The sequence below is a fragment of the Schistocerca serialis genome, chromosome 6, assembly GCF_023864345.2.
Source record: "Schistocerca serialis cubense isolate TAMUIC-IGC-003099 chromosome 6, iqSchSeri2.2, whole genome shotgun sequence".
NCBI lineage: Eukaryota > Metazoa > Arthropoda > Insecta > Orthoptera > Acrididae > Schistocerca > Schistocerca serialis.
In genome coordinates this window covers 96,572,488-96,593,869 of record NC_064643.1, presented here as the reverse complement: position 1 = coordinate 96,593,869, position 21,382 = coordinate 96,572,488, and the positions used below count along the sequence as shown (strand labels likewise).

The 21,382-nt window shown below is 39.0% G+C and overlaps 1 protein-coding gene across 1 annotated transcript in view; it reads right to left on the bottom strand.

The window, feature by feature from the left end:
• Positions 1 to 319: 319 nt before the first annotated feature.
• Positions 320 to 21,382, bottom strand: part of LOC126484615 (thioredoxin domain-containing protein 12-like) — a 53,182-nt gene continuing 32,119 nt past the window's right edge. Inside the window, exons 3-4 of the mRNA XM_050108200.1 lie at positions 806 to 949; positions 320 to 638 (exon numbers count right to left, since the gene is read on the bottom strand). Of these exons, the coding sequence (XP_049964157.1) occupies positions 481 to 638; positions 806 to 949 (302 nt within the window). The 3' untranslated portion in view covers positions 320 to 480. The remainder of the gene's footprint in view (positions 639 to 805; positions 950 to 21,382) is intronic.

Sequence of the window (21,382 nt, the reverse complement as noted above, 5' to 3'; positions counted from 1 at the left end):
TTCTGTTTGGTCTTTCCTATCTTACCTGTCATTATGATCTAGTGAAAGAGTCAGATTAAATTTAGACAACTAAAACATGTTATACTACTAAGTAGTCAGCACAACAGCAGTCTATCTGGGTATATAAAACACACGAAATTCAAAAACTAAGCACTTCAATAAACCTGAGTGAGGCCTTTTAAAAGTAGAATTTATTTTTCACTCTGCGGCAAAGTGTCTGATGATATGAAAAAGTAATTTTCAAGTCGTCATAAAACAGACTCGCAAATGTGTTCAGTTACATGTGGGAGACAATGTGAGGTTTAAAGAAAAGTTCAGAAAATTTCAAAATATATATATTTTAATGATACAAAATGACAAGAGAATTAACTACAATATTTTCACAAAACAGTGCATGAGTACCTAAATAATTCATAGAAATCTCAAGCTTCTGTGATAAATATATATATGTGACTAGAAAAGAAGCATCATGCATCCTTCTTAAAGTTCTTGCGTGTCTTTTGATTTGAGTTTCTTTTTATATGCCCTCTGGACTTTCTTCATTGTAGTTATTATATTCGAAATATCAGAATAGAAATACTTATATGCTTCACTGCCTCCCTCATTATAAAACTCTGGCCTCACTTCACCATCTGGACCTGGCAAAATAATAACAATAACTATACAACACTATTTATGTTAAAACCAGTCAAAAATTACAAATTTAAGGATAATTTGCAGTACAGTTTTGTGGACAAATATCAATGTTATCACAACATATACATCAATTTCAGTCAGAGAGATGCAAGATATTTAATAAACTCACTCATGAAAATGATGCGTGGAATATATTCTCCATCTGGGGCAAATGAACTGCCTACCACTTTATCATCATCACCAACATTTACCATCACAAAATTGCTGCTCAATTCTTCTATTTCTTTGGACTCTGCAAACTGAGGTTTCAAAGCTGAAAACATAGAATATTGCTCACAAATGGACTGTGATTGCTTACATCAAAGCTAATACAATATTCAATACATTATTTACAACGTTAATTAATTGTTCATTTACTCACATATTATTTTACAATGACATTAGACTTATCAACTTTATACACTACTAGCAAACCAGACAATGCTTCGCAACTGCTAAATATGTATGGGATTGGGTATGCATCCTACTCTCCTTCTCCTTCTCTCCTCTCTTGCTGTCCATCACCTTCTCCACCCTCTCTCCGTCCAGCTCTTCCTCATCAACTACCCCCCACCACCACCTCATCCTCTTTCTGTCTATTCCCCCCCCCCCCTCCTCCTCTTTCCATCTCCTCTTCCCACCCCTCACAGACCTTGAGCCTTGTTTATCGTTATTCCCAACAAAGCCTTGACTAGGAACTGAAATAATTTACAATACATGGGTAAATCAGTTGGGAACATTGGTATATGGGGTACGAGAGACCTCTCCCGCAGCTGAGGTTGTGAGGCTAGAAGCTTCGATGAGTGTATTTCGCATATAATTTTAATCTACAAAAGGGCTGGATAACAAAGTTTTGGACTATTCAGGCTCCATAGTAGTATTCTAACCATAAGTTGATAATCCAGAGATACAACTTTCCCATTCTCTATTAAAACTGACAGCAAGAAAGAAAACAAAACAGCACTTAGTTGTGTATTCAGTTTTTATTTATATGTAAGGAGAAAGTGTGTGTGTGTGTGTGTGTGTGTGTGTGTGTGTGTGTGTGTGTGTGTGTGTGTGTGTGTGTACTTATACATATTTTAAATTAACTACTGTGAAAGAAAGAACACAAAAATGCACATTTTCAAAGCATAGTATGGCACAGCATTTTCTTTCTCATAATTGGTTTTAACAGAAAACCTGTACATTGTTGTTTAAAAATATATAGCCTAACGTTTTCCCTTTACACAATATACTGATATTTATATACCATACATATTTAAAACATATGTAGCCTCTGAAGCTATATCCAAATGAACGTAAAAATGTTAAGCAACAACTTGTCTTTATATAGTAGTATAGACTGAAACTTAATTAATAGTTAAACATGCACATGATCAACTAAAGGTCTGGATAATTCCAAAACTAATGTTATACTATTTATTCACATCTCATCATAACATGTTTATTCACATCTCATAACATGTCACTGCACACACTGAACAAACAAAGCTGTTCAACTAACATTAGGACCGTTATTATACCCCTGCCTCATTTTAACAGAACCTTCCATCAGTTCTTGGTAGAACAACATTATAATAAATTAAAAGCACCAGTTTGCTTTTGTTCCTGCCTCATTCTTAGCACATTCATTTGTCTGTCTGCAATTCTGAGTCAGCATGCCTACACATTATAGGAGATACCAAGTTCATGACCATCACAGATCTAGGATACACAATTTTCCAATAACAGAGATTATACTCTAAAAGAGTGTTGCAGAATGACAGACACACACATCATTTTTAAATTTTTATCAATCCTTATTATTTTTATTAATCACATATTTGTGACACTTAAGCAGTACTTTACAGTACGGTATCTCTTATTTAAAAGGCATGCATTTTTTAAAACACTGATGTTAGTTTTCTCTTTAAGCAATTTATTGTATAGTTTGATTACTTGGTAGAATTTATTGTTTTAATTTTTAAGTTTCATCAAAACACATTCATGAAAAAAGCTGTTAATATGATAAGTGCTAATGTTTTCTTACTGTGAATAACACTGGTTGTGTAGATGTACTCAGGATTTGCTGGTATAATCCCCAACTCTTTAAAGAGATTTTTACGAGTTCAATTATTGTTTTTATTTGACTGAGTAGCAATGAAAATTTAGATCCACAAGAAGAATAAAATACAGCTGTTCCACAAAATTTTGGGAGAACTGGCGGATGTTTGTAACTTCCTGCCACAATATTTCGGCGCAGTCTTCTGGGCATCTTCACATGACACTGGCAAAAACTCCCTGAGCTCTGGTATTTAAGGCCCCGCCAGCACATGCGTGGTGGATTCACTTGGCATTGCGCATGCGCTACTTTAGTGCATTCAATTCTGCTGCTCTGCGCGCCCTCCGTTGTGAAAACTCACTGCACCGATATCAATTCGATTATCTTCCTGCAGTTCCATCACAGAACTACGCCGCCTACAGAGGCCATGAAGTGTTTTGATGATTGGATTCCAGGCCAAATTCATTTGGAAACCACCGTCACGATTAATAAGAGACTGACTGTCAGACAGCCATATTTTCAAGGACTCATTAATAATAGAGCTCCAAAAGTTAGACATATAGGCAACAATTTTTCTCTCATTGTAATTCATGACACGACCAATGGAAATACAGTTTCGGCGATGGAAGACTTATAAGGCTGAAGAAGGTGAGTATGCCACTGATGTTCCACAATGCGATCCTGCACAGTACGCGTCGTTTGCATTATGTAAGATCTGCAGCATTCAAACAGAATCCTGTAAACACCTGCCTTGCGCAGCTCTAGGTCATCTTTGACAGGTCTCAACAGTGACAAAATTTTTGCAAGAGGGCAAAAGATTGCTTTCACTTTATATTTTCTTAGTATTCTGCCTATTTGCGCTGAAATATTACCAATATATGGTAAATAGGCAGTCATTTTAGAGGCCTTTTTCTCTTCTTTGCTCCGTCATTTACAGGTCTGCAGTGCTCTCTCCACTTGCTGGGATGGAAATCCATTCTTCAGAAATACAGTCTGTAGGTGCTCCAGTTCTGTTTGGTGTCAGAGATGACGTGGCTCGGTGAAGCAATATCCTGAAAACACCCATTGTTTGTGCTGGATGGTGGAAACTACCTGCTTGTAAGTAAAGGTCTGTGTAAGTGGGCTTTCTATATACCGAATGACCAAGTGTGCCATCGCTCTTACATTGCACCAAGACATCTAAAAATGGCAGGCAATCTTCCTTCTCCAACTACATAGTAAATTTTATGTTTTCGTGTTTGGAGTTAAGATGTTGTAGAAACTCTCGCAGACGATCCAAATCATGAGGCCAAACTATAAAAGTATCACCAACATATCGCCAAAATACTGTTGGTTTAAAGGGGTTGAGGCGAGTGCTTGCTCCTCAAAATCTTACATAAAAAGATTGACCACCAGGGGAGGCAAATGACTCTCCATGGCGACATCGTCTGATTGCTCATAAAATTCGTTGTTAAATAAAAAATATGTAGAGGAGAGGGTGTGCTCAAATAGTGCTGTAATGCCAGTTGCAAATCTATTGCCTATGAGATGTAGTGAGTTCACAAGAGGTACATTTGTAAAAGTGAAACTATGTCAAAACTTATCAACAAGTCATAACTTTGCAGCTGCAATAACTTAAGTCTGCTGGTAAAATCACTAGAATTCTTTATGTGATGTGGACACTGCTCTACCATTGATTTGAGCAAAGACGCCAAATACTTTGCTAAGTCGTAAGTGGCTGCTCCAATATTACTCACAATCGGACGTAATGGCACATTATCCTTGTGGATCTTCGGCAATCCATATAGCCTAGGTGGAACTGAACTATTTGGTTTCAGTGTCTTAATTGCCTCCTTTGGTAAGGAACTGTTAGTTAGAAGTTCTGCTGTTTTCCGCACAATGTGGGTAGTAGGATCCTTATCTATTTTGCAGTATGTTGAGTTGCTTAATAAAACATTGATCTTATTAATATAGCCCTCCTGTAGCATTAAAACAGTAGCATTATCTTTGTCTGATTTAAGTACCACTGTATCCGGGGCTGCTCACAAGTTCCGGAGGGCTGCCCTCTTCATAGGCGAGGATAGATAAGGATCCTGCTACCCAAGTGGTGCAGAAAACAGAACTTCTAACTAACAGTTCCTTACCAAAGGAGGTAATTAAGACACTGAAACCAAATAGTTCAGTTCCACCTAGGCTATATGGATTGCTGAAGATCCACAAGGATAACGTGCCATTGCGTCCAATTGTGAGTAATACTGGGGCAGCCACTTACGACTTAGCAAAGTATTTGGCATCTTTGTTCAAACCAATGGTAGGAAAGTGTCCACATCACATAAAGAATTCTAGTGATTTTACCAGCAGACTTAAGTTATTGCAGCTGCAAAGTTATGACTTGTAGATCAGTTTTGACATAGTTTCACTTTTTACAAATGTACCTCTTGTGGACTCACTACATCTCATAGGCAATAGATTTGGAACTGACATTACAGCACTATTTGAGCACACCATCTCCTCTACATATTTTTTATTTAACAATGAGTTTTACGAGCAATCGGACAGTGATGCCAAGGGGAGTCCTTTGTCCCCCCTGGTGGCCAATCTTTTGATGGAAGATTTTGAGGAGCAAGCACTCGCTTCAGCCGCTTTTAAACCAACAGTATTTTGGCGATATGTTGATGATAATTTAATAGTCTGGCCTCATGGTTTGGATAGTCTGCTAGAGTTCCTACAACATCTGAACTCCATACACGAAAACATAAAATTTACTTTGGAGATGGAGAATGAGGGTTGCCTGCCTTTTTAGATGTCTTGGAGCGACGTAAGAGAAATAGCACACTTGGTCAACCAGTATACAGAAAGCCCACTCACACAGACCTTTACTTACAAGCAGCTAGTTTCCACCATCCAGCACAAACGAAGGGTGGTTTGAAGATATTGCTTCACCGAGCCCACATCATCTCTGACACCGATAGTTTGCAAACAGAACTGGAGCACCTGCAGACTGTATTTCTGAAGAATGGGTATTCATTCCAGGAAGTGGAGAGAGTGCTGCAGACCTGTAAATGATGGAGCAAAGAAGAGGAAGAGGCTTTTAAAACGATTGCCTATTTACCATACATTGGTAATATTTCAGTGCAAATAGGCAGAATACTAAGAAAATATAAAGTGAAAGCAATCTTTCATCCTCCTGCAAAAATGTTGTCACTGTTGGGATCTGTCAAAGATGACCTAGAGCTGTGCAAGGCTGATGTTTACAGGATTCTGTGTGAATGTGGCAAATCTTAGGTAGGGCAAATGATGCATACCTTGCAGGATCGCATTGTGGAACATCAGCGGCATACTCACCTTCTTCAGCCTTGTAAGACTGCCATCGCCGAACACTGTATTTCCACTGGTCATGTCATGAATTACAATGAGACAAAAATTGTGGCCCATATGTCTAACTTTTGGAGTTCTATTATTAATGAGTCCTTGGAAATATGGCTGTCTGACAGTCTCTTATTAATCGTGACGGTGGTTTCCAAATGAATTTGGCCTGGAATCCAATCATCGAAAACTTCATGGCCTCTGTAGTCGGCGTAGTTCTGTGACGGAACTGCAGGAAGATAATCGAATTGATATCAGAACAGTGAGTTTTCACAACGGAGGGCGCGCAGCGCAGCAGAATTGAATGCGCTCAAGTAGCGCATGTGCATCGCCATGTGAATCCACCAAGCATGTGCCGGCGGGGCCTTAAATACCAGAGCTCAGGGAGTTTTTGCCAGTATCATCTGAAGATGGCCAGAAGATACTGCACCGAAATATTGTGGCAGGAAGTTACAAACATCCACTAGTTCTTCCAAAATTTTGTGGAACAATATGTATGCTGTGAAAGTTTTAAATCTCACATAAAATACAGATGTTTACAAAGGTAGACACAATTCAATAAGTTTAATCATCTTCACTACTAACACTTATAAGATCAAATATCTACTGCATAAAAACTGATACCATAATAAATAAAATTATGAGCAGATACTCAAAGACTTTTTAGTCACTACTTGACTTAACATTGAGGTTAACTGAAATATGAGAGCCACTTATATGAAAACTTGAAATCTGCAATAACAATGCAATATATTACAACAGTACGATGATAGAAATTATGTGAATAATCCTACATGAGGCACCAAAATGAAAATGTACTGCCATAACAGTTGTACTGTAAAGTTGTACGTCTAACTGGGATTCGTGTGAAACAAGACCAATAACATTATTCCAAATATATATGGATGAAAGGACTTATTTGTGAGAATTATCACATGTGATGAAACCAGAGGCCACAATTAGGAAATGGAAGTAAAGTTAGTGCAAGCAATGAACGGCATCAACCATATTCACCAAAGTCAAGGAAGTTTAAGAGACAACTTGCAGCCAGGACTATAATCACTCTCCTTTACAATAATGAAAGCTTCACATTGGAGCAACATATGCACAGAGAGCTCACAGTCTCTGTGCATCATTTGCATATACCTGGAAAACAATCTTCATCCTCAAATCAAATAAAAGTGATTTGGATTACTGTCCAGTAGGGTCATCATATAGAAAAAAAAAACATTCAGGGCCTAGTATACTCATGCAGCAGTCGCAACAAAATATGATTCCAGCTTAAAGTAAGTTCCTCACATACCTACCAAATTTTAAACAAATCAAATGTCTGGGGCCCTATAAGGGGTAGGTTCAGCACTACTTCTCGATGAAGGCATACTGTACAGTGAATGAGTGGTTCCACATATATCAAAATATTAATGCAGAATTCACGTACCTTTTAAATATCTGAGAATTTGATTTGTGTGTGTGTGTTGTGGTAAAGGGTGGGGAGGGGTCATTGAGAAATCTACCTCATCCCACAAGACTCCATACACCTGCAACAGCCCTGCACGACACACAAGACAATGAAGATCTGGGACTCACTGCCAGCACCCACAAGAGTTAAGTTTCCCAGATGACTCCACTCCCAGTGGCCTTAGAGATCCAGCTGACTCTGGACATCTATCACCACTCCAATACCCTGACAGGGATGGCACAACATGTTACTTTCTGCCCTTGTGTTCTGCTACAGAATGCATCCCAATTAGAATATAATTTACACAAAGTAATGGGTAACAAGAAACTGCCCCATACCATAAGTTGTATATCTGTAACATACCAGTGGTAACATTCTCACATCTGAAGAATCATGTAAGTTAATTCTTTAGCCTATAGAGTGCCTTAAGGCAACAGCCAACTATCTCTGAACTTCACTTGTAGCTAAGCTGCACCAACATCTACATTTTTCCACATATATGCATGTTATTGGAAACTGGATATTATGTGGCTAAATGATAATTTCTTTTGCACATATTGGGACACTTTTGGGACTAGTTTTTGTTAACTGGCATCTAGCTTTCAGCCATTATATATTTAGTACATGTAATAAAGTGTATTTACACTGCAGATAACTGCTTTTCTCTTCTATCCCTACTCCTGAGAAATTAACCCCATTTAGGAGCTAATGTTCAATATCCAACAGAAGCTCTTTCTGTTGTTAATAGCGATTCTGTTAAGTCACACCTCTATATTTCATTACAAAATTAAATAAAAACTAATGTAATTAAAAATACTGCACCAAGTCACAGTGCTATGAGAAAAAATAAAAATAGATATAACTGTCAGCATAGCATATACAGGGTGTGACAAAAAGGTACGGCCAAACTTTCAGGAAACATTCCTCACACACAAAGAATGAAAATATGTTATGTGGACATATGTCCGGAAACGCTTACTTTCCATGTTATAGCTCATTTTGTTACTTCTCTTCAAATCACATTAATCATGAAATGGAAACACACAGCAACAGAATGTACCAGCGTGACTTCAAACACTTTGTTACAGGAAATGTTCAAAGTGTCCTCCATTAGCGAGGATACATGCATCCACCCTCCGTCGCATGGAATCCCTGATCCGCTGATGCAGCCCTGGAGAATGGCATATTGTATCACAGCCGTCCACAATACGAGCACGAAGAGTCTCTACATTTGGTACCGGGGTTGCGTAGACAAGAGCTTTCAAATGCCCCCATAAATGAAAGTCAAGAGGGTTGAGGTCAGGAGAGTGTGGAGGCCATGGAATTGGTCCACCTCTACCAACCCATCGGTCACCGAAGCGTACGAACACTTTGACTGAAATGTGCAGGAGCTCCATCGTGCATGAACCACATGTTGTGTTGTACTTGTAAAGGCACATGTTCTAGCACCACAGGTAGAGTATCCCGTACGAAATCACGATAACATGCTCCATTGAGCATAGGTGGACGAAACTAAAATGAGCTCTAACATGGAAATTAAGCATTTCCGGACACATGTCCACATAACATCTTTTCTTTATTTGTGTGTGAGGAATGTTTCCTGAAAGTTTGGCCATACCTTTTTGTAACACCCTGTATAATGACACACAAAAAATACTGTAACCATAAAGTTAACAACATTAACTTACAAACTGAACCCTTGCAATACGTATTATGCAACAAAAATAGTGTGCACAAAACATTAATGTTACTAAAAGTTACATATACACGGTGTCCCATTTATCTTGCTCACCCAAAATAACTTTTTCTAATGTGTTGAATGAAAAACTGTTTCAACCAATGTTTTTTAGCAACACTGGGTAGTTCTTGCTGAGTTTTTATGTTTTATGCCTCTCCACAGGTGTAGAAGATTTAGGGTAGAGGTTAAATTTTTTAAATGGAACCATGTACATTTTATTCAAGAATACACTTATCCCCTCCAAGAGCTACTCAGAAGTGTATCACATTGTATCATTTCTGTCAATAAAAGGTAATATGCAAACTATACAGAGTACACAGGTTGTGAAGAAACTGAGCTGTCTACTGCCTTGGTTGTACACATTACATACCTGTTGTAGTGCTGCAGTAGAGGTGTGGGTTCATGTCAGCACAGGTACTCTTCTCTCCCCCACGCACCTCATTTGTTGTTGGTTTAGTGTATAGTACACTGCAAACCAGTGTTGTCATGCATCAGAGTAACTTAGTAGCTGCTCTGGTGGTAGTACACATTGTGAATACAGTTTTTGTTGTGTAAAGGTGTATGATGCACACGCATACTGATAAGGTAGAAATGCTGCTCATCTACGGAGGAAATACGTTCATAAGAAATGATTTAGTAACTTGCATTTTTACGTTCACTACTGTTACAGAACATTGTGATTATTATGTTATTACGTCTATGTTGCACACTACTGTACATACCTGAACTGTAATTTGCTGTGGGCAGGCAAAATTCTTTTCAGGCACAAATACTATACAGCAGATGACTCCCTGACAACCCATCGCCTTCTTGCTGAACGTTTAATGATCTCATTTATCATCTACGTAAAACAGGAAGCTTAAATACAAGTTCTAAAAACTGTTTTAGAACTTGAACAGACAAAGCTGTTAAGTCGCTGTGCTCGCTGCTGCAGATGTGAATCCTCAAGTCAGCACATGATGAATTCAACATGAAGTTGTTGTTTTGAAAATAAGTGCACATCACATTCTTCAATGCCATAAGTTTCATCCTTACTATGTTCATTTACACCAAGAACTTCATGGAAATGACTTCAACAATAGGGATCAATTTTGTCAGTGGGCTCACAACAACTTCTGACTGATCCTACTTTCTTCTCAGATGTTCTTTTTAGTGACAAGGCATCATTCTCCATCACCACCCCGATAGCTGAATGGTCAGCATGACGAATTGCCGTCCTAAGGGCCTGGGTTCAATTCCTGGCTGGGTCGGGGATTTTCTCTACTCAGGGACTGAGTGTTGTGTAGTCTTCATCATCGTTTCACCCCATCCGGCGAGCAGGTCACCCATTGTGGCATTTAACGTAATAAGACCTGCACCAAGGCGGCCGGACCTGCACCGCAAGGGGCCTCCCGGCCAATGATGCCAAACGCTCATTTCCATTTTCCATTCTCCAACAAAGGAATTTCCAATATGAGGAATTCCAACAAAGGAATTGCCAATATGAGAAATGTGCATTATTGCTCCATCAAGAATCCATGACAGCTCTGACAGGTAGAGCTTCAATGTCCATGGAACATTAATGTTTGGTGCAGAATTAGTGGGTATACTGTTATTGGAACTTTCTTTGTGAATGACAACTAATATGGCAGACAATATGCCTGATTTTTTAACACACATTTTTCCTGCTCTTTTAGACACCAAACATCTAAATCAGAGTATGATCATGTGGTATCAGCAGAATGGATGCCCTGCACATAATGCCTTATGAGCACAACATATTCTGGACTGTACACACCCTCGTACGTGGATTGGACATATTGGGCCAATTAAATGGTTGCCCCATCTCTGGACCTTAAACCACTGGATTTTTTTTCTGTGATTGGCAGTTAAGGATGCTGTCTACCTAAATGTTCCAACAACACCAGAAGACATGCAGCAACATAATACTGATGATTGTACAGCCATCACAGAAGAAGCAGTAGCACAATGTAGGGCATCCTTCATCTACAGAGTGACCCTGTGTATGAATGCCAATGGTCACTATTTTGAGCATGCACTGTAAACGCTGTTTTACATGTAATGATAGTATCACAGTAAAAGTTACTGAAAGGGCAATGTTACTTCCACATTGTTGTAAGTACTGTAATACAGTAATGTACAATATCAAGACCCAATTACTCTACAGTGCAGTACTGTTGCATTCATTGTTTATTGGTAATTTGTAAAATGTTCAAATGTCCCTTGAAAAGGTTAAGTGATTTAGTTAATGAAATGCACTGAAGTGATACTTAAATTAGAGAAGTTATGTATTGTTTACCATTTCCTTAATACTAGTTTTGTGGATAAAATGGTACAGTGTGATACATTTTTGAATAGCCCTTGGAGAGGGAGAGTCGATTGTGAAATAAAATGTTCATGGTTGTACTAAAAAATTTAACCTCTACCCCATATCGCCTATATCTGTGGAGTTACATAAAATATATACCCTCAGCAAGAACTACCCAATGATGTTAAAAAACATTGGTTGAAACAATTTTTCATTCAACATATTAGAAAAAAGTTATTTTGGGTGAGCAAGATATATGTGATATTGCATAAGAATACATAACTTGCTCTGCACTATACACAACAATTAGATATGAGTGAGCAAGATATATGAGACACCCCATATATGAATACAGAACACACAGTACACTTGGTCTGTGCTATACACAAAATTAGATCCAAATTTTTTTACAAGTCATATTCCTCATCTTCATTTATAATTTCAATCATCCATAATGAATACAGAATTTGTGAGGAGATGCGACCTATCTTGTATGCCTAAATGCCCACCTACCCCAGTTTGCACTAAAGGGATAGTCAACCATTTGGTTGACACTTAAATATTATACTAAAGAAAACTCTGTCCGAACAGGCCATGAAGGCCCAACAGTACCAACCAGCCACCGATTCATCGTTAGCCCACAAGCATCACTGGATGCAGATATGGAAGGGCATATGGTCAGCACATCACTCTCCTGGCAATATGGCAGTTTACAAGATCAGAGCCGCTACTTCTTAATCAAGTAGCTCCTCAGTTTGCCTCACAAGAGATGAGTGCACCCTGCTTGCCAACAGTAGTCAGCAAACTGGATGGTCACCTATCCAAGTGCTAGCCCACCCCAACAGCACTTAACTTCACTGATCAGATGGGAACCGGTGTTACCACTGTGGCTAGACCGTTGCAAATATTATACTAGTATGGGGTAATTATTAGACTAGCATGTATGTGATGAATCAGATTGCAGTACTGCGACATTAAAAAGGAAGGGAAGGTTGGAGTTAGACATACTTTTCAAAATAAAGTCATGAGAACTGGAGCACTACCTAATTTGGCTAAAACCACAGAAAAATGGAATAAAGATGGTAGCATAGGAATAAGGGCAGTAATCGCATTGGGAATGATGTAGTTACTGTCAGAATCAGTTCACTACAGATCTAGTAGATTAATAAATTTAAAAAAAGAGCAAGAAAAAAGCATAGAAAGTATCACATGAAAATATAAAAGGAAGGAAGCGGTTTTTTTTAATGTGTTTGTACAGAGAAGTGTGGCTCAGTGATTAAGTGAGACTCTGGATCCAAAATCTGTTGCTCAATACCCAGTTAGTTCAATGATTTTTATCAGTCATTAGTGTGAAAAGTACCAAACTGCACTGTGGTTCAGAATCCACATCAAACTGTACATCCCCCCATACTGGCTGGATAAGTCAGTTCAGAGATTGCAAGAAGGTAAGAAAAAGAGCATTGTCTGGTAACACACTGCAACACCTTCAGGTTTGTGATTTTAGATTGTCCTGGCATATAATTATTTTGTACCCCTCACTGGTATTCAACCATATGGCATCATTCAGATGGCGCAAAATTTTGACAAACTGACTTGTTCCACTCCCCGATTAATTCTGTTGAGCACCTTCTAACATCCCCTCCTCCTTGCTGTCAATCATGGGCTGGCATTGTGTGGGCACAGCTCAAATGTAAGATTGAGGAGGGAAGTACATGGCGGGATTTGAACTGCATTCCTGAGTCCCTGTGTCGCTACTACCATGCCAGTGTGGGAAAATGTATGTAGGGCAGATGAACCATACTGCATAAGAAAGACGCACAGAGTATAAGCATCACAAGGATAAGGAACAATCAACAAAGTCAACTGTTACAGAATACTGTATCTCTAAAAGACATAGTGTGACTTATGATGACATCAACCTGTTACAACAAGCTACCACATTCTGTGATTACTTCTAACAATAATCTTTATAGATTCAGGTAAACAATGAATTTATAAACAAAGACAGTGATTCCCAACTATGTAAGGCTTTGGATCCAGCCTTGAGTATACTCAAAGCACAATTGCAATATATGGGAAAATCAATGCAAGTCCTGATAACTGAAGAGCTGATAATGCACCATCCAGTGAAAAGTATGCACCAAAGGTAAAATATAAAATGGAATGCTCAATCACCCTGTTATTCTCTCTCTCACTCATAATGACACTTCAGAAAATGAATCCCTCAAGGCAATTTGTGATTAAAGTACACAAACAACAACTATTAAATAATTTAAATAACATAATTACAAACTATGTAGGAAAATTAATCCAACAGCAATAGAGTGTTTTTTAAAACTGTCAAGGGACAAGAGTGGCAGGATGTTTATAGTGCCAATAACATAGATGATAAATACAATGCTTTCTCATGGTCTTTGAGAGTTGCTTTCCATTAGAACATTCTAAATGGGGTACTAGCAGTAATGGGCAGCACGGGTAGCTGACTAGTGGGATAAGGGTATCATGTAGAACAAAGTGGGAATTATATCAAAATGTTACAAGTAGTCACAATCAAGCTACAGTAGCCCATTACAAAAAGTATGTAACGTGCTTAAAAATGTTATTAGGAAGGCAAAGAGTATGTGGTATGCAAATAGAATAGCTAATTCACAGGATAAAATTAAAACCATATGGTCAGTTGTGAAGGAAGTGTCTGGTCAGCAGCACAAGGTCGACGATATAAAGTTAGTTCGCAGTAAAAATATTTCTGTTACTGATAAATCAGATATATGTACAGTATTTAACAATCATTTTCTGAACATTGCTGGTGAATTAAATAAAAATTTGGCTTCTACAGGAAATCATACAAATTACTTGGCAAATGCCATTCCGAAATTGATGTCTGAAATACTTCTCTGTGATACAGACGAGGGAGATTGAGTCAATACTTAAATCACTGAAGACTAAGGACTCTCATGGTTATGTACAGTATTTAACAATCACGATTATGATGGAGTGTCTAGCAGAATATTAAAGTACTGTGCTGCACATGTTAGCCCTGTATTTAGGCATATTTGTAATTTTTCCTTTAGGAATGGTCAGTTTCCTGAGCGATTAAAGTACTCAGTAGTAAAGCCGCATTATAAAAAGGGAGAAAGGGATAATGTAGATAATTTTAGACCTATTTCTATGCCATCAGCGTTTGCAAAAGTTATTGAAAATGCTCTGTATGTAAGGATAATTGATCATTTTATATCATACGATTTCCTATCAAATGTACAGTTCAGCTTTAGAAGTCGTTTAACAACTGAAAATGCTATATTCTCTTTTCTCTGTGAGGTATTGGATGGGCTAAACAAAAAGTTTCGAACTCTTGGCATATTTTTTGATTTAACTAAGGCATTTGATTGTGTTGATCACAAAATATTGCTACAGAAGTTGGACCATTATGGAATACGGGGAGTAGCTCACAATTGGTTCACCTCTTACTTTAGTAACAGGCAGCAAAAGGTCATTATTCACAATGTTGATAACGGCTGTGATGTGGGATCTGAGTGGGGTACTGTCAAGCGAGCGGTTCCCCAGGGATCAGTGTTGGGGCCACTCCCGTTCCTTATTTATATAAATGATATGCCTTCTAGTATTACAGGTAACTGTAAAATATTTATGTTTGCTGATGACACTAACTTGGTAGTAAAGGATGTTGTGTGCAACATTGGCACGGTTTTAAATAGTGCAGCACATGACCTCAGTTCATGGTTTGTAAAAAATAAACTAATGTTACATCACAGTAAGACTCAGTTTTTGCAGTTTCTAACACGCAATTCAACAAAACCTGACATTTTAGTTTCACAGAACGAGCATATGATTAGTGAAACTGAACAGTTCAAATTTCTAGGTGTTCAGATAGATAGTATGCTGTCGTGGAAAGCCCATGTTCAAGATTTTGTTCAAAGACTTAATACTGCCATTTTTACTATTCGAACAGTATCAGAAGTGAGTGATACTTTGACACAAAAATTAGTCTACTTTGCTTATTTTCATTTGCTTATGTCATATGTTATTGTATTTTGGGGTAACTCTTCCCATTCTTCAGGGATATTTACGGCTTAGAAATGGGCGGTTTGGGCAATAAGTGGCTTGAGTTCATGAACATCTTGTCGACCTCTGTTCATGAGTCTAGGTATTTTGACATTTGCCTCTCAATATGTATATTCCTTATTGTCATTTCTTGTTACCAATATTAGTTTATTCCCAAGAATAAGCAGCTCGGTTAATACTCGGCAGAAATCAAACCTGCATTTGGATCAGACTTCCTTAACTCTAGTGCAAAAAGGTGTGCAGTATACTGCTGCATCCACTTTCAAGAAGCTGCCACTGGAATTCAAAAATATTAGCAGTAATCCACGCGCTTTCAAATTGAAACTGAAGAGTTTCCTCATGGGTCACTCCTATTCTGTCGTGGAGTTCCTGATTCTTATTGTATCGCTGATAGTGTGTACTTAAACTTATGGACTGACTTTTTTCAGGTTCATGAACATTTATTTTTATACTTTTATGTTGTAATTTCATGTTCCATGACCTTGGAGATTTACACTTGACATGTAAATAAAAAAAAAATAAAAAACAACATCTAAAATAATGTAACAGAGAACAGGACTTGGCACATAAATTGGAAAATGAAATATGACTCAATTATCCTGGAAACATAATGAAATCTTCAACCTAAGAAATTATTGAGAATGTTGGACATCACACAGAATCTTCATCTATTTAAAAAAACAAACCTTCACATTTGATTCACCATTCACTGTCTCCTAAAATGGAGGGAAGAGGGCAGATCAGTTTTCCACAGCCCTCGCAGCTTGGTACAAAACACATTCAGTTAAAATGGAGTGTACAGATATCTGTACACCATATGCACTGCATACTGGTGGATTCTCCAGTGAGAGAAGGAATCCATGTGTCTGAGGACAGCTCCCCACCCGAATGTGCGTTATGAGTTCTTCCTCTCACCCCAGTGCCAGGAGGAGGAACTCCATTGCTATTGTCATTGGTTTCATTGACTGCAGGTTATTGTTTCTGTCATAAACACTCCTCCTCCCACTTAGACGCATTATCTTATGCTTCAACAGTGAGGTACTTGCATGTACACATGCAGTGCATTCGGAAACTGAGTTTTCTGAGCAGGCATTCTAAGCTCCTTCATTACCATGAATTCCAAAATGCCCTGGTACTCAACAGAATAATTCCTTGTCCTGTCTCTGTAAGTGGAAAAAGGTGTTGTGGATCAGCTGAATATGCTTTTATGCTGTGTACATGTGATGTATAGCCTGAAGTGAACTTAGGGAGCCTGTGCAGATGAGGAATTTTGTACCAGGAAGACACAGCATCTGCTTCTGCACCCTCAAGGTCACATGTAATTCAGCATCACACACTGTGAATGTATCAGGTAACCAAATCTTGAGAATGGAAATAATACAGTACAGCCAATGGAATTCCACTGTTTATGCCATCAGAGTAAACTACAACACAGTCATTGTGCTCAGATAAAATTCTGTAAAACACTGATTAAAAATTATTATGTACACTGATAAATCTAAAATAATTGCAGATATCAGATATCATTAAACAGGACAGCAAATGATTCCAATCTCAACGAAGCACAGAAATACCGGACTAAGAGCCACTAGGTCTCCTACTCATGAATTCCAAATGGCCTCATTGCTCTCAGTCTACTTCCAAGTAGTCGCTCCATTGGAGGACGATGTCGATAACTGTGGGGTTGGGAGGAGGATGTGTACATGGTGCATCATGAGACTCTGCATCAGGTGAGGAGAGGTGGCTCACCAGCCTCAACAAAGAGACTAGGAATCAGACTTGTCCTGCATACTCCTGTTGCCAATCCAGTCCCCTCTGGGGAACAGCTTCGATGATTTTCAGTTAAGATGGCCTATCTGAGCCACAAACTGTGCATTCATAGTCACGGCAGTATCGCACAAACACCCTGTAAAACTGGAGCAGATGTGTTCAGTCTAATCCCCATGACCTGTGGCTGAGTCATTTTAAAATATTCAATGCCTTTAGGCCTTTCGCCTTTATATGCTTCAGACATGGTAACCATGTCACCCACTCTTCAAATGTGTGAAACAGAAACCTCACAGAACTTGAGAACATTGTCCCTCATTTTAAGAACAGGCATGTTAAAAGGACAGGTATGTTAAAAGAACAAGACAATTAAAATAAACAAAACTACATTTCTCTGAGAAAAATTTAAAACTTGTGCTATCTGTCCACTGCTCAAAGTGTCTTATCATTAGCTGCACCTGGCGAGTGGTTGTTACAAGGTTGGAGAAGGAACAGAATATGGTAACACCACCCACAAACAATGAACACTGAACAGGAGACTTAACTGTGGATGTAATACTGCTGATGGCAATAGCAAACCGGATTACACTCCCTGAAGGACATCATTCTCTCACTCAAATCACTTGGAAAGAGCATCATCAATGTCATATCTAAAATATCGCCTTGAAAGGAAGAACTATATGAATATATGTAATCACCTAAGAATTTGATGTGTTTCCAAGTAGTGTCATAGGCACTCTCACGACTAAAGAAGATTATATCTATCAAGTGCTGTATGCATAGAAAAGACTGTTGTATTTCCACGTCCATCAGGGTGAGGTTGTCGAGGGTTGAATGATACCTCGCAAACCAAACTCAGATTGACCAAGTAGTTCCCACAATCCTATGATGTAAATCAGACAATGGTTGACCACCCATTCTATCACCTTTCCTATTCAGGTCATGACGGCAATGGTATGATAACTACTGGGCAACGTGTGGTCCTCCCCTGGTTTCAGAAGGACACTTGCCTCTTTCCGAGAATCAGGAAAATCCTCCATCAACAAAATTTTATTTAAAATGGATAGGAGGATTTCCTTTGAATAATGTTTGAGGTACTGTAACATGCTGTACAGGATTTGATTGTTACCTAGTACAGGCTCCTTGATTGGAGACAATGCACACTCAAGCTCCCACACAGAAATGGGGCAATTTTAGTCCTTGGTGGTGTTGGAATGGAAATTCCAACCACCCCTCTACATTAGTGCCAGATGGCAGTGGAAAGCTGGATCCTGGTCTACAGTGGCAGTGATACTGAGTTACTCTGCCATTGCCTGTGTGATGTTCCCATGTGTACAATGGAGACAACAGTACAACAGTTATAAGTATCTGAAACATTTGTAAGATACCTTCCTTGCAGCATCCCATTTCTTTGAAAAGCTAGTGCCATGTCCTCTTCTTGCTCTCTTTAATTTCCCTTTGTTCCTTTGCCCTTGTGACCTGAAAGGCTGTGAGGATCGTAGCAGATGTTTGGTATTTGAACTGCTGCAAAGCCACATATCTAACCTCATCATTTCCACATGGGACATGTCGCCTCTACAGTTGGTTTGCAGACTTTGGGATACATGCACCTGCAGCACAGTGGATCATGCTGGTAATGTGATCCACCCAGTACTGCCTGCTATCTCAGCGTTCAAGCACAGCTAGTTGGCTGTGCAGTATCAAGTTTGCTCTGCTGAGCATCCACTGTGGTGGCTACCTTTCAGGGATAGCTCTGTATGAAAGGTGGGATTGGAAAGTGGTCACTTGAATGAAAGACACCAGACTACCTGAGTTAACAAGACATAGCTCTTCTGACACAATGAGTCTTTTGGCAACTCATCCCCTGGGGCAGGCTGATTTAGATTCCTCTAGCACATTATGTGCATTAAAATCTCCTTCTTGTAGGAATGGTTGGGGGAGCTGTGAAATCATGTAAAAGAAAAGCCACTCTAACAAAAATTTCATTGGTGACAGATACACATTATAAACTGTAATATCGAATGGCATGTGCATGTCAGTAGCAACTGAATTAATAGCTGTTCTGAAAGGGGCAGATGTTGAGGACAAGTGTCAGTGTACAAAGACAGCTACTACTTCTTTAACCCTGTCCTCACTCAGGTCGTCTTTTTGGTGCAGGCCACATCCTGAGCAAGGTGTATCACTATGTTTAAAGTGTGTTTCCTGTAGACAGTTTCACCTCCTCCACATGTGTTCTGAACCCACTCATGTTTATTGTGGGGTACACCTCCTTCAATTCAGCATGTGGTTTGCATTTAGTCACCTACAATTTGTGGATTTTTTTTTTTTAACATCTTGCACTCCCTGCTCCACGCTGGATGTTGACATGAGCAATTTAAATTGAAGTCAGGGGAGGTACATGTAGTTCCTTCAACAAGGGCAGCCAGGAGTTGGAAAGTATGGTCTGGCTTTTAGCCTTAAATATCCACCTTTAATATTATCTGGCAGAATTGGCAAACTGAATATCATGCAAGCGATCCCAATTTTTCCAGTGTTTCATTCACACAATGCATTACATTTTACACTTCAATGACCCATTCTTCAGCCCAGTCCTCCTCAAGCTCTGCAGTATCCACATGCATGACGTCACTGCAAGTTACTAGTCCTCGATTGTAGTTAAAGGTATGGTGCAGTTCAATGCAATAGCTTACTTACCCACATGTTTTGACTTCAGGAGCTGGGTGCCTTGCTGTGATGTTGCTGTTTTAACCAGTAATGTTCCAATAAGTAGTCGGTTAACAGTTCGTTGGATTCCACTCAATGCACGGAGCCCTTTCTGTATATACCCCCCCTCTCTTAGCATCACAAGAAAGACATTTTGAGATGATGGGCATGCCCTGTTATGAATTATTGACTTAACCTTAGATGAAACCCACTCAGGAGGACTACCCTTCCACACTCTGTAGAATGGGTGTTGTTACTGCCCAATGGACTATCCAAGCCATCAGAATCTAGTGTTTAAGAAGTTGTAGTTGCTAGGGTGTTCCCATGACCAGCTAAGGAAACAAACAATCCACCCAAATAAAGCCACACTTGCTTTATACAACTGCGGCATAGCAGGATCCCAAAAGTCACCCACTAGTGACTGTTCTGCCTCAACAGTAATCCAGAACATCCTAGCACATCTTGAGGTTGCCTTAAAAAAACAGAGGCTTGTACCACCATCATGATCTGGGTGGTTAAGACAAGATCCTTGTTCCATGTGACACTCAATATTCCATTGCCATGTGGTGGTCACTGAAGCATGTCAAGATCTTATGGTGACACACAACTGGCAACACTAGTCAGTCCACAGCTCAGGAAAGCCGGGTTCACCAAGCCCATAACCAGCAAACAAACACTGTGCTCCCTCATGTGCTCGCAATTTAGAATGGCCCTGGGGGGCACATGTGGCTTTATGAAACGTACCACAGACTTAATGAGTACTAACTAACTTGTGGGCAGCACTCTTGTTTCAATATGTTAGATGAAACAGGCATCAGTTTCTTTAGAACATACAAGTACAGTCACTTCATATCAGCAGAACATGAATCCTAATTTTGATGACAGTTCGTGGCAACCCAAACTGTTAATATATAGATTACTTTTGTAATAAGCTATTTGACATGTCGATCTGGAAAGGATAGAGGCTTTTCTAAATCAAAAGAACAGGCATACTAGGAGCTATTATAAGCAGACTTTTCAGTGGACTACCAAGTTTTTTTAGCCTTACATACATGTGATTCATGGTATCGTTGAAGTTGTGTCTTTTCTTTTCCATCTGTTGAATGCTTGAGTTTATTAGCAAAAATATAAAGTTGACTGAAATGCCAAATAGATTGTACAAAAGTAATCTATATGCCTACAAGTTGGGTTGCCAGAAACTGTCATCAGTGTTAAGATTCATGTTCTGTTGAGATGTAGTGACTGGATCTATAGGTTCTAAAGAAA